Source organism: Apostichopus japonicus, chromosome 9, assembly GCF_037975245.1.
Source record: "Apostichopus japonicus isolate 1M-3 chromosome 9, ASM3797524v1, whole genome shotgun sequence".
Classification (NCBI taxonomy): Eukaryota; Metazoa; Echinodermata; class Holothuroidea; order Aspidochirotida; family Stichopodidae; genus Apostichopus; species Apostichopus japonicus.
This window is the reverse complement of record NC_092569.1, coordinates 28,716,234-28,731,191: the sequence shown is the minus strand read 5'-3', so window position 1 is coordinate 28,731,191 and position 14,958 is coordinate 28,716,234. Positions and strand designations below refer to the sequence as shown.

General features: G+C 37.5%; 2 protein-coding genes and 1 long non-coding RNA gene across 4 annotated transcripts in view; 1 reads left to right on the top strand and 2 right to left on the bottom strand.

Moving 5' to 3' along the window:
• The window catches only part of LOC139973550 (uncharacterized), a 287,989-nt gene that overhangs the window by 74,719 nt on the left and 198,312 nt on the right, over positions 1–14,958 (top strand). The gene's annotated exons all lie outside the window — the stretch shown is intronic.
• Positions 1–14,958, bottom strand: part of LOC139973546 (fibrinogen-like protein A) — a 132,146-nt gene that overhangs the window by 56,267 nt on the left and 60,921 nt on the right. The window lies entirely within an intron of this gene.
• Positions 1–14,958, bottom strand: part of LOC139973545 (ficolin-1-like) — an 84,965-nt gene that overhangs the window by 56,267 nt on the left and 13,740 nt on the right. The window contains exons 6-9 of the mRNA XM_071980305.1: positions 11,950–14,679; positions 11,014–11,094; positions 6,792–6,857; positions 3,709–3,795 (exon numbers count right to left, since the gene is read on the bottom strand). Coding sequence (XP_071836406.1) covers positions 3,709–3,795; positions 6,792–6,857; positions 11,014–11,094; positions 11,950–11,968 — 253 coding nt within the window. The 5' untranslated portion in view covers positions 11,969–14,679. The remainder of the gene's footprint in view (positions 1–3,708; positions 3,796–6,791; positions 6,858–11,013; positions 11,095–11,949; positions 14,680–14,958) is intronic.

Sequence of the window (14,958 nt, the reverse complement as noted above, 5' to 3'; positions counted from 1 at the left end):
GACTTCTGGAGGTTCAAAGTTAGTAAAGAAAAGTAAGATTAAAGAGATGACGTAAAGACCGAAGGGAAGAATATCCATGACATGTATTGCAACAATCTCCATGGTTACACAATTACATTAGAAATTACTGGAAGTCTATTGTGTCAGAACTTGTTTCTTATTCCAACGGATGTTTATTTTTTTCTAGCAAATTCACTGCCACTTCAAATGTAGACCTATAGGTAGGAACAGAACCCCTGACCCTTGCGTCACAAACTAATTCCGTACCAATCGACCAAAATGATTCTGCTGACCAGTGTGAATGCGTGATATTAAAGGATTTTATAACTGTCAATGAGAATGTGTGTATTACTATTGTACAGAGCAAACTTTTGGTGCTTATAATTTGACAATATGCACAGAATTGTGAGGCAAACTCAACCATATTTACGACATATAGGATATCATACTAGAATTAAAGTCACTCCTCCTCCTTCAGTCATATTATACAATATATACAATATATCGTCTATACTATAGGATGTCATACTAGACTTACCGTCTATCCTCCTTCAGTCATATTATACAAATACAATATATCGTCTATACTATAGGATGTCATACTAGACTTACCGTCCATCCTCCTCCGTCAGTCATATTATATATATATATATATATATATATATATATATATATATATATATATATATATATATATATATATATATATATATATATATATATATATAATATCGTCTATATTATAGGATGTCATACTTGACTTACCGTACATCCTCCTCCATCAGTCATACTAAACATATACAATATATCGTCTATACTATAGGATGTCATACTAGACTTACCGTCCATCATCCTCCGTCAGTCATATTATACATAAACAATATATCGTCTATACTATAGGATGTCATACTAGACTTACCGTCCATCCTCCTCTGTCAGTCGATATTATACATATACAATATATCGTCTATACTATAGGATGTCATACTAGACTTACCGTCCATCCTCCTCCGTCAGTCATATTATACATATACTAACCGTCCATCCTCCTCCGTCAGTCATACTATACATATACAATATATCGTCTATACAATATGATGTCATACTAGAATTACCGTCCATCCTCCTCCGTCAGTCATATTATACATATAATATATCGTCTATACTAAAGGATGTCATACTAGACTTACCGTCCATCCTCCTCCGTCAGTCATATTATACATATACAATAAATCGTCTATACTATAGGATGTCATACTAGACTTACCGTCCATCCTCCTCCATCAGTCATGTTACAGAAGACATCAAATGAATCCCCATTCCAGTTAGTTGGTTTGATTGTGTAGATGCCATTGGTTGTATTACTAGCATTGAAAACATCCAAGCAGTCTTTCATCTAATAATAACATAACAAGTTACTTAATAGCAAGCAAGCAATCCATGAAGTGACATATCTTATCTTATTATGGAAAATATATGACCTTTGACAGCAATACACGATCATTCAGCTTTTTCTTCATACTTTTATTGGAGTATTAAAATAGCTAACAAAAATCCCACAGAACAATATGCTGAATGAGGAAGAAACATTAACGTCACATGGAAAGGAGGTTCCTCATCCTATAAACACTCCAATGGACAGACATTTTGTTTGGTGGTAATTCATACAATCTAGCTGGAAGCATTGATGCCTTGATTCTTTGTGTCGAATTCATTGCAAATCTCTGACGATTCTAAGCTATTAAAAACAGAATGTTCTAATTGGCTCTACTGATAGTGTTGATGTTTCCAAGATTCATGGAATGTACTTTAAATGCTAATCACAACATCAAACCTTCTCTCCTACAAAGAGTGACATCGTAACCGAATAGTTTCATGGGTATCTTTACTATTGGATGAAAAAGGGGGAAAAATATCCCAATTTCAGTTTTTTTTCTATTTATTTACAGTATTCCAAGCTTATTTCTTTGCTGTTTCTGTGAGATCTCTCGTCTTCACTGGAAGTGATTATTTACAGCCAATATACAGTATTGTACAGCCAGGCATTATCATAATTGCTCATATCATCATCAAAATTTGAACCTTAAATCTTACTCCTCAAACACAATATTCTCTTACTTCAAAATTGTATGTAATTAAGTATATAATTCTCACCACGATAGAAGGATCATCACCAGTAGTGGTTTCCATTGGGGTGGTCTGCACTGATTCGATGGCTATCGTTAAAACAAGAAAACCCAAAAAATATCTTGTTTTGCCGACTCTTTACATCAGGTACGATAATTGAGTGATATACAATCATGCTGTACTATCTAAGTGTGCTCAAATTCGAAGTACTTCAGACAGATCCTTTTAGAGATCAGTTCTGATAAATACATACGTCTCATGCCTTATACCGTGCCAGCGTATTGACAAATTCTACCAACAATTCCAAGTATTATGGTATAATACGGTAAACTTGGGATGGTTAGGGCATTAATTGTTCTCTGATAGGATAGCTTTGATGAAGCTCTCGCTGATTTTTCTATTCTTCAGCTTCAGATTTTCATGGATGGTTTGACCTTTCTCAGAAATAGAGAGACTTTATACTTGCAAAGGTCGGGAGAATCTAACTGCTCGAAACAAGGAAAAAGTTCCCTTACTTACGGCACGTGTTGAAGTAATTACCGTATAATTCCCCTGAACGGGTGCAATAACCCACAAAAGTGTCTGAAGATACAAAACTGATGTTAACTCGATCTATGGCAATTTTGGCGGTTTCGGCTTTGTGGATTATACTTGGGATTGAAAAAGTGGTTACAGTTTGACTAAAGAGGACAGCGACTACAGTGTATATCACTGCAACTACATATGTATAACACAGTACGCGACTTAAGGGAACACAGGGAGTCACCGTCACAAACAAAACAAGAGGGCAATCTACTGTCTTTGCGTGAAGCTAGGGTGGTATGGTGATTACAGTGAACCCATGCATAGCTCTGTATCTATAATATTATAGGTCTAACAATACAGGCTAACCATAGAGTTTTCACAGATCTCTACTCTATCAAATTATGGTAACTTTACCCATTTGAAAGTCATGTCTGTTTCAGTCCCAATAACTGAACATGTACAAAGACTTAACGTTTCTCTGGCTGGCAGTGAGCATTTTGTGTCAGTTCACGACTCAAGCTGCAGAGTTTTCATAATTATTGTAACTAATGATTTTGTCATGGGACATATTTAAAGGAGCACAGTTTGTTAACATAACACAGTCGTTGTCTGTGCTCATTAGTCATTCAGTGTGCAGGAGTGTGTTGTAAGACTATGGGTCATCACAACTATGGAAAATTAGGTCATGGCAGTTGACGTCAGGCAGGGGGAGGTCAGTCAGGGCAATGTGGGGCCATCATTTGAGTTTTACAGCAAGAAACAAGCTTCCTCTAGTTTCCAATGCTCTGATTTTGCTCTCTCTACTGTACATCCTTAAGATGTAATGTCGGAAATTTGTTGTTTGTCAATGTTATTAACACATTTAAGATCCAAAAAGTGTAACAAAAATCAATAAAAGACAATGTGGCAATGGTCTCAAAGAAAGAGGCTCATGTGAACTAGTAAGCATGAATCCTTCCCTCTTCCCTTACATAGGAGACTTCCTGTCACATTGTAAATAGTGATGAAACAAATAAATATACAAATACAAATACCTAACATCTTCATTTACTGTACCTTCCCTGACAGTCGAGCCAGTTGTTTCACCACTTGAAGTTTGCTTTGGGGTAGTCTCCACAGGTTTGCTTGAGTACAGATTGGTAGCTATCAGTAGGTCAAAATAAATGTGAAAGGAAATAAAACACTGATAAAGAGCTTTAAAAGTTGTTATTGGAAAGGTTTGAAAGAGCAGGTATATATGTATATATATACCAGTACAGACATTGAACAGTTTTAACCAATTATGCAAAGTTATAAATGGGGAAATAATTTTGCATGACACATGTCACCTAGCTTAACGAGGACGTCTTCACGCATCGTTAATATATGTAGTTCAAATGTGCAGGGGTCAGTTGAAAGACTATATGGGTCTTTACCACTGTTGAAGATTAGGTCATAACAGTAGAGTAGGGTTAGGTCATGTCGGTCAGTCGGGTCACGTCGTCAGTTGGGTCACGTAGGTCAGTGTGGTCATTGTCGGTCAGTCGGTTCACGTCGGTCAGTCGGGGCAGTGAGCAGCTAGCTTAAAGGATGGCTTTAGGTACAGAATTAATGTTGTTATGTTGTAGACTATTTAAACATGTATATATTTCTATCAGTCAAGGTTGTAATTCTATTACACAGTGGTAATCATCTGAGTCTCATTAATTTAAGTGGCTGGACTATGTAGTCTAACATGCAAAGACCATTGTTAAGTCAGCTCATGTTGCGATGCAATACAAAAACGTGATAAAACACATGTACAATGTTGTGGCCTCTAATAGTAACTTACAAGGAGTTATAGTTTGTCATGGCAAAAATGGTTTTAATAAAGTCAACCAAGGTTGCCATGCTGGTTTTATAAACACAATTCAGATCCAAAAAGTGTAACAAAAATCAATAAAAAACAAGGTGACAATGGTCTCAAAGAAAGAGGCTCAGGTGAACTTGTAAGCATGAATCCTTCCTTCTTCCCTTACATACCTAACATCTACATTTACTGTACCTTCCCTGACAGTCGAGCCAGTTGTTTCACTGCTTGTAGTTTGCTTTGGGGTGGTCTTTACAGGTTTGCTTGAGTACATATTGGTAGCTATCAGTAGGTCAAAATACAGACAATAATATCGTCTCAAGAAGAGATGATTTTTACCATGAATTAGCTAAGACAATACAAATTAGGCCTAGGTGTTCAGTATGTACGTATGAAAGGAACACCATAATATGATCACAAACGAGTCATATATATGTGCTAAAAGTGGTGCAAAAGAGAAGCTTCTTTATTTAATGTTACCACAGCCCCTTTACCCTCCATACCCACATATACTGCACGCCTAGTTTGCAATGGTAGGTTCATTGGCAATGACGTGACGCTACCATAATCAACTTGTTCCAAAAGTTGCCTTTCCTTTTGCTCATAACCATGTCTGAAATCACAAAATTGACCAACTACAGATATACATACAGTGCCACACAAAATGGCTACCATCACACTGCATACTTCTAATAGATCTTGATATTTTATCAATTCTTAAGACAGCAATATCCTGTTCATAATTTAGGTTCCTGGCAAAATTTACTGTAGCAAATTGTGGTCACCACACGCTCACTGGATGTTGTACTCAAAGTGGCGCATCAAGTATTCCATTTATTTGAACTATCACCAATCTTATAAAAAAAACTGATCACTTTTATAAGCTGAGCCAATTACAACACAAGAAAATAATTAAGGGGAATATCAGAGTATAAGGGCCCTGCGTGGGTTAGTGTTGAGTCTTTTGTATTTAACACATCCAGTAATGGTTGTTCATTGTTGTATTCTGAATCCAAGACATATCCATAAGATTGCCGTGAAATCTTGAGTTTGTTTTGCCGAAAGAATAAAACATATCCGACAACTTCAGATGATTAATTAATTATGAAAATGAGTAGTTAGAGATGTAGAACATTGTGATTGTATAAAAAACAAGAATATATATATATATATATATATATATATATATATATTATCTGATTTGTGTCATTATAAACAAAATAAATTGTTTCATAATTGAGTCTAAATATGCAAATAGAATGAATTATTCTCATAGATGAAAAGGTAATTACAAAACAATATATTTCTATCTTATTATATGTTTGTGATATTTGAAATAATGTTATGGGAAATTCATAAAATAAATATCACATTTTTTGGTGGTTGGCTGTTTCTTATATCTCTGGTTAAAAATGAGAAGTTCATAATGGGCACACCATACAGTATATTTGACATTGCTTTTCCATAAAGACGACATCAAGTCGATTCAATAACCCTCGAACCGCCTCAAATAAAAAATCCTTTCACAATCTTACCGGTAAAAATGTTAATGACTATACAGTCATTATCAAAGTCCTGCATGCAACATCAAATGTAAACACATAAAGCACTATATGTTGTTAGCTTACGTGATAGCTTGCTGGCATTGGATGTAACATTGGTACAGATAATGTGAACAAAATATGATACTAATATCATTTAACTTGACCGCAGAAACTGGCTGAAGGTCCCGAGAAATATGAAAAGATCAGTGTAATGCGCAAGGAGAGGGGGGGGGGGGGGAGGCAGCAACGGGAACGCTCAATCACCATCAGATGTTATGTCCTCTGAGGATGGTCTAAGGAGTTAAACCCCTCTCCTTTATAGTGTTATAGTTCACAAATTTTGAAATTTTTCAAACGCTTCAATTGTAATATACTTACATACTATATATGTGTATGCAAATTAAATTAACACATTTGTGTATTATTCTATCTTTCAGTTAGTGGGTGGTGGGACTGGGGGGGGGGCTTATTACCCTTGATTTTATTAGGGGAGGAATAGAATTTTATGTGCTACGCCACTGATGAGGTCACCATGCCCTGACCTCAGTCGAGGATTATGACATTTTTGTTCGGGAAAGAATAAAACGACGCCTCCGGGCTGAGGGGACGGCCTTCAATAAAACGTCAAGCTCTTCCTAAATCGGTAACAGAATTCCCCCCCCCCCCCCATCAACTTCCAAATCCTGCACACGTCACTCTAGTGGATTTTTCCTAAACTGTAACGGTTAGTGTATAGATTAAGTTTACTGCTTCGTTGTTGAACTTACCTTCTTTTGTAACATGGTCATTTGGTTTCGGTGCTACCACTGGGCATGAACCAGGATTGTCACGAGCTGTTAAACAGGAATCACATGAAACATTACAGGAAGAGTTACGATAAAATTTATCAACAAGTTTTATTTTAATTTACAAGCGGGAAATTGTTCTAATTCTTTTCTAAAGTGTGTATAATTCATGTAATCGTTTTAAATGATTGAATCAAAATAAAGAAAACTTGTATGCTATGACAGAGAACTAAAGCAAATTATTTTAAATGACGTTTTCAGTCCGAGAAATAACCAGGTAATGGACCACCTTATTGCTGCAATAGACAGGTAAGCATACAGGGGGGTAGGAAGCTTCCAAAAAAGTGAGGGGGAACAACATCAGAGGGGCACTTTCTCATTCCATAACCACCACTCGATATGCTATAAACCGATGCACATGCCGGCCAATGGCCATATCACTTAAATATATATGATGTGTTAGTATGCTATCAATACTGTTATGGTGCACATGACTCTATCAACCTACATCTGTACTTCTCTCCATACATAATTTAGAACTTTCCAAAACAAAAAAAAAACTCCTCCTGTGTTTATTCCTTGAGTAAAAGTCTTTAGCAATCTCGGTTAAATCCTAGTCATCGGTTTTAGGTTTGTGTACATTCAATAACATCAGACTGTTGTATCTCTTTTGTGATATTGTGCTTCTCAGATAATTCTTTAGAAGACGCTGTGTGGAGAACGATCTTTCAGCTGAAGCGGTACTTAAATGAGCCAACTGCCAACAAATATAAATGAATGAGTTTTGCAACTCTGAAAGTAAGGGCTGGACATTTGGGTGTTTCTGCTTTAGCAGAAATGATTGTGCTCATTGATGTAATTCTTTTTACATCAGGAAATTGCTGAAGAATAGTACCCCTTAACAACCTAAGCTGTGCATCCAAATGCGGAAAATCAATGTCACTGTTGTCTGTTTTCACAAGCTGATCTGATATCTTAAAAGCTATGCCATTTGCTGCATTTAGAATTATAATTTCCTCCATATGGGTTAGTATTGTATATGACCCTGCAGTAATTCCAGGGAATCTCCTTTGTAGTACAGCAAGGCGTGCATCAATAGCCTCAAAACTCTAGACACAGAAGTAGGGTTTGGCATCATCAAGTATAGAATAATATCCTAGGAGAATGAGCTGCAACATTGATTTTTTTATTTTTTGAGATTGTTTGTTAACCGTGCTACAAAAAGATATGGGATGCCATTTTAGAATAGCATGTACAGACTAAAAATAAATAATTAATTTGAAATATTAAAATTTAACAAAGGCTTATGATATTCCAAAAGACAGTTCTTCCCCCCCCCCAAAGGGGCACATTTTATTTGCCAGTAGGGCACATTTGCTATTTTGGAAAATGTGGGGGTTGTTAACCCCCGTCCCACCCCCCCCCCCGCCCCTGATCCTACCACCTGTAAGCAGATCCTATGTGTACACTTACTTCTTCTATATTGAAAAGCTTCAAAACTTTACTTATCTCGTCATACAGGAATATTTAGAGGGATATCTTCCACTGGCTGAAGTTGTATGCTTAATATAAATTCTTGACATTTTCTGTATCCTTAGGGGAGACCCACACCCTCATAGGATGTTAAAAGGTGACGATATGAATTTTTACAAAATGAAGTGGAACTTTCTGAATGCAGATCTGGCAACAAAAGAGTCAATGATATGATCATGGCAATCCAACGGAAAATGTTTTTTTGCTTTTCTGGATTTATTATTATTATTTTATTATTTATTATTATTACTACTAAAAAAAAGTTGCATTTTGTTGAAATTCTAAAATGGCAAAGAACCTTGACAGCTAAGCGAACAAACATTCCAACTATATCAAGGATAAATGAACAAGAAGATTGTAATAGAAAAATAAAGGTTGTGAAAAACATTTGCCGTAATGACATCACAGACTACCCACTGTGATCCATCCCAGGGAAGAATGAGGGGTTTGACCAGTCGAAATTGGGGGAGGAAATAACCTCAGACTCCTTCAAAGGAGTCGACGTCAAAGACCTCTAGCTAAACTATCTCCCATCTTCATTGTATTGTGGCTCTTATACCTCCTCGGAGGATGAAAAGTAATGAAATAAACAGAAAGTAATCCAGAATCTTTATTGTATATAGGCCTAGCCTAATGGAAGTGTAACACAAATATTACTGTCTATACCAGGGGCTGCCACCAGGGGCAATCGGCCAAAGTTTTGTTAAAATCGGGGAGAACAAACAACAAATACAAAGTTGTTGTTATTTTTTTGACAACTGCCCCTATATATGTGGGTAGGAATTATGTTTGTTCGCAATTCGTTGAGAGTTGGGGGTAGTAGGCTTGCACGGTAAACCGGTTTTAGGCCTAGTACCGAAACCAGTTTTTGCCGACCGAATTTCGTTACTATTTTTGGTTCGATGATAATCGTAACCTATGCATTCATGCAGGCGGAGAGTGTGTGTAAGGTCAAAGGTCAATCAGGGGTCAAAAACTAGTATTTTTGCAATAACTTGAGAACAAAATGTCCGTCAAGGTTGGGAGTTACACTATTGTAATCCAGTAGTGGACCCGCATCTAGGTGACCTTTGACCTCAGGTTGACCTCCGGTGACATTTATTAGTTTTTTGGTTATTTGAATTTTCGTGGCCATAATCGGATCTCAAAGGTACTTTCCGATCAATATTGTCCATGGGTTGACCCCTGTGCGACGTTCCTGTGCGAAGTTATCAGAGGTCAGGGTTTGGTTTGGTTGTAATAAACTTACATGTGGTTAGGATGGTCTTGCAGACTTGTCATGTTGCTTTTTTGAATGTGTGTCAAACTACATCCTACTATGAGGTCAATCTGGAAAAAAATATGCTCATTTTGGGAGATACGGGGCAAAGAAAAAAAGTTTGTCAATAGTTTGATATAAGATAGAGCTCTGTGTGCATATAGAGGAAACCAACTCCCGCTTTAATTGGACACCAGGTTCTCAAGGTATGAGGGGCCAAATGTTGGTTTTGATACCTTATTAGCAATAACATTGTGTGTGTACATTTGGGTATTACAATAACATCTACGTTTAAGAAGATTCTCCATCTGGAGCAAATTTATATCTGTTAACCAACGAATTCTATTTTTATCATCATTAGCATGTTAAACAGTAAGCAAACCCTTCCTTAGTTAACAGAAATTCTTAGACGATTGAAAGTAAATATTTACTTGTACATTATCAGAGTAGTTTTCTCTCTGACGAGACCATCGGGTGATCGGGTTGACCGTTATTTTTTTCGGAACACAAACTTGAACTTCGTGGAGTACAGTAAACACAAGAAAAACGATACGTGTATACGTGATGTTGAAACTTTAAGAAAGAATTTCACTAAACACATTTCTTTTCGACATTTTTACTTTTAAGTTAAGTTAACGTGGGTAATAAAAAGAGAGTCATGACGATAGTAACAGTTCTTGAATTTATTCTCCTTATTTTTTACCCGTTACTGCGAACGAAATAGACTTTTGCAGCAGTGTTGGTATAGCTTCAAAAATACGCATCTTAGCGATCGCGACACCTCCGTCAGAGGTTTGGATGTTTTCAATGAAATTCGGGAAGGTAAAAAAAAACCGGTTTTTGAGCCAGATTCGTTTTTTTTGGCTACAAAAAAAAAACGGTTTTGGGTTTTCACGAAACCGTGCAAGCTTAGTTGGGGGCCTCTTAGATGAGCAATATCGAGTGAAACTTGGTAAATGTTTTTACCCAATCCTATAGGTCTATAGCTACCTTAAGTCGGATTGAACAACATAAATGTGTTTTTTGGGTGGGGCGGGGGCGTGGGCGTGGGCGGGGGAGGGGGGCGGGGGCGGGGGCGGGCGGGGGACTGGCAACGCTGGCTTAGTCCTGCAGTCCAATTGTGCTGGAAGTATAGCATATAACATTTCACCTTAGATCTTATACGAAGATAACTGGTATGACCTTGGGATCGTTGAAGGGAACTCCGTCATGTGGAAGAGCTGGAGGTCCATCCCCAGAAGAAGAAAAAATGTGACGTTATGCATTTCTGAAGTAAAAACTTGTAGGCTATAAATTAGGTATACAATTATGTCGACATGGTTGTTTCCAGAACACTATTACTGTTGTTCACTCATGCGCGCACTTAATGTATATCATTGTTAAAAAGGTACATTTTGGTAAAATTAAGCCTACCTTGAGACCTCCCTCCAAGAAGCAGAATGACAGCAATCAGAAGATGAATAAGAAATGGTGATCGACACTGCTTTAATCCTCCTTTCTCCATTTTGAACAAATCCAGAGGCGGAAAGGGAAAAACAATCTAAGTTTATCAAATGTGTCTTTTTCTGTGGTAAGTAGGTACGTATCATGTATGTCTTGCCGTTCTGTGATACTAATGAAGAATTACTGACCGTTTGCCAGTAGTTATTACCATCTTCATAAAGCGTCCAATAGAGTCACCCATATAGTGACTTTTAATTGGTCATGATGGTGGATGACGTATGTAATGTTTCATGCATATTCAAGATTCAACAATTGTGATAACAATGTGGAGCAATATATACAATGATCTTGTTTGAAGAGAGTCAGTAGTTCCGTATAAAAACTCAGCTTAAGGTAGTAATAGACTATAACGTTCTAAACGTGCCCGACTTATCTGGCATTGATGTTGCGGAGTTGTGTGCATAGGGGGTGGCATGCCCGCATAGCCCACCCCCACCCCATACACACACACACTTTTGACGCCAACTAGTGAAAAAGTTATACAGAAATATATTGGGAGAATAACCTGAAAAGTGAAAATCTTGTATACATAAGTTTCCTTCCAATGGTAGCACCAGTATGTATCTAAGTTTAGCACCTTTTAATTTAGTAGCACATTCTCAAAAGGGGTTTCACCAGTACGACCTTCAATTTTGGTTACATTTTTCGGGCAAATCGTTACAGCACCCAAACCAATTGGGCTCCTATACGCCCATGGTTATTGGTCTCCCCTTCCTTAGATCTAACCCCAAAACGGACTTCGGCGAAATTTTGTGCTCACCACCCCCTTTTTTTTATTGTATTCTTTTATGACGGTGGCATTGGCGGCACATGCAGACGAAATGTAAAAGCACTATGTTAGTATACCTCGACAGCGTGTCAACATATGCGATATTTGCCGAGTGAGGAACAAGTGACATCTTGACGAAAATTTCCATTTCTCGAGTTGCTTCTTGCACGTTACCTGTTTACATGTACAAAGTCATTGATATAGTTTATGCAAAACATCATTAACATGGTATCTTGACATCACATTTAACATTTATGAGTTGTTGCGTTAAATAAACTAAACTTGACAAAACAAGATTTTTGATGACAATTACACTACATGACATTTTGACTAAAATTATCAAATGGTCGAGATATCGCGTAACCCATACCATGGGAGTTGTTACCTGCTTATACCTATACACGGAAAGTCTACACAAGTGTTCTTTCAGAACCAACGTACTTTTCATGATCACTTGAAAGCACATACGTATGTAAACAGTTAGAAAGCGGTGGCAACGACAATTATGTATTCATATACCTATTGTGATTGAGTGTTGTGTAAAAAGTCGCAAGTCTTCTATAGAAAACTGTAATATGAAATGGAAGTTCTTAATTAATTTCAAAAACTGTCATAAAATATTCCGTAGTATCATTCCGCCCCCCCGGTTCGCAGGTCAGAAAACCCCTTTTTCATTTCCAAATGAGAAAAAAAATCTCATTTGGAGCACCAAATTGCATCTAAGGCCAGGTGAAAATACAAAATTAAGTTTACAAAATGGAGTGGGTGTTGAAGTGTGCTATATTGCACCAAATTGCATCTGAGGCCACCTGGAAATGCAAAAAAATCCAAAGGGGAGGGGGATACCCCCTCCCCTTAGACCCCTCCCCCAGGCCGGCCATCAGTCTTCAGCCCCCCCACTCAAAAGTACCTTCCTACGCCACTGCTACTATATCACCCACTTCGATAGAGTAGCAACGTATGACACTAGTTAAAACACAATAAAACCATCATCATTGGGAATATATGCCAAATTTGCGGTCGATCCTCAAAGTACGGCTAAACCTGGATTGTAGCCCGATGGGGTCGATCCTCATAGTACGACGAAGACTTGATTTTAGCCCGATCGGGTCGATCCTCATAGTACAGCGGAGACTGGATTGTAGCCTGACGGGGTCGATCCTCGTAGTACGACGAAGCCTGGATTGTAGCCCGTCGGTGACGATAGCGATTTTAACAACGCATAGGCTACCGGACCTACCACAGTGAGGAACGTACTCACGGCTCTGTCATCGCGTATGTTATTAGCCTGGAAGAATAACGCTAGGCGTTCGAGGTAACACTCGTCACGCTCCTGTCCTTCTCTAAACTTGCCATAGAAATCGACATATGTTGAATTACACTGACAGATGTTGGTGCTATGATTGGACGAACTCGACATACGTCAAATTAAATTGACATAAGTCCAAGTAAATTGACACATGTCAGTGTTTCATGCTCTTATTGGACCACAATTGTCACATGATATTTTCTAGTGCTTCGATGGGAAAAGACCTGTCAAATGTGAAAGAAATCTACATAGGCCTTTGTCATATTAACTTTACATTTGTCGGTTTCTCATCCTCTCATTGGACGACAAGTGTCACATGTTGTTTTCTAGTGCTGCGATTGGAAGGAATCAACATATCAGCAAGGAATCAACACTAAGGAGTGTAAGCTCAGTGGTTAACGCCGTTGCCTTCCAACCATATGGACCCCAGTTCGAGTCATTCCAAGTTTAATGTATGTCGTCCAGTTACAGAGTTGTTGACAATTGACAATTCATAATCATGGACGTTAAATATGAATCTTATAGACTGATTTCGGTCAGCTTGCGGCTTTGATAAGCCAATGAGGCTTCTTCCCGAGTTCCTGCTTGCAGGAGGATCTAAAATACATACAATGCATACATATGTGGAAGAGATCGACATATGTTGAATTAAAATTGACATATGCAGGTTTCGTGCTATTCACTTACCAATTTGGCGAAGTAGGTACGGCACATACCCTACGAATTTGGTGAGGAAGATCATGCAAATACGATAATAATAATTTGGACATTATTACAATTGTTTTAACTTTGCTATACATTTTGCAAAAATATAACACCCAGGGCACAGTCTGGAAACAAATCATTTGCCCACCCCTTCTGTCAGTGAGTACTCTGGACCCACTAGTGTCTTGACCCATCCATGTGACACTTGCTAACAACTCTGATTTTACCTCCAAGACACTTTCTTAACAGTATAGTCCACATGTAAATAGCAAAGTGGTAATTTTAAAATCTGAACTTTCCACATCATCGTTTTTGATTCATACAGCATGCCCTATAGCAGCGTAACTTGTAATCTTCATTTGAATAAAACACTTCTCAAAAATCCCTAGCATTTGACTTTATGTACTTTATGCTGTTTTGTCTGCATTGTAATCAAACATCATGAAGCAACGTGTCAATATTTCATTTTCATATCGATCGCTGCATCTCGGCTGGATGCGCCGTCTTCTTTCCAAGCATCAAATTAAAATAGAATGGACGCCACTATTCTCTTTCATTATAAACTGTTGCCTATAAAGTCAAAAATCCATTTCGTTTTTACATATATTGAATCTGTATGATTTCTTCATTATTACAGCAGCAAATTTCGCAATTATACTATTATAATGAGGCGATGAAGTTGTCATGGCAATTGTCATCAGTTTCAAGATAGACAATCGTCCAATCACAGCTTGCTCATCGGTCGAACGGCATGGCCAAATGACGCTATTCATTCTATCTCGATTCTTGCATTCTGAAATGATCATTCAAAACAAGATCAAAATTAAATTTCAGATTTATTCTGGATATCAAAAAGATTGAAAAATATATTTGTTTTAATTCATTGAAGGGATGTTTACTCTCATACAGTATTTGGCATTGGTACTTAAAGCTTTCAAAGAAGATATCCAGATGATCTCATCTTGTCCCTTTCTTTAAGAATACAAAGTACCATTTTGTTCTGCCTTCAAAGTTAGATCCATGAGCCCACAGTGCTGTAGTCTCTATTTCTGTACAATTAATCTATATCAAA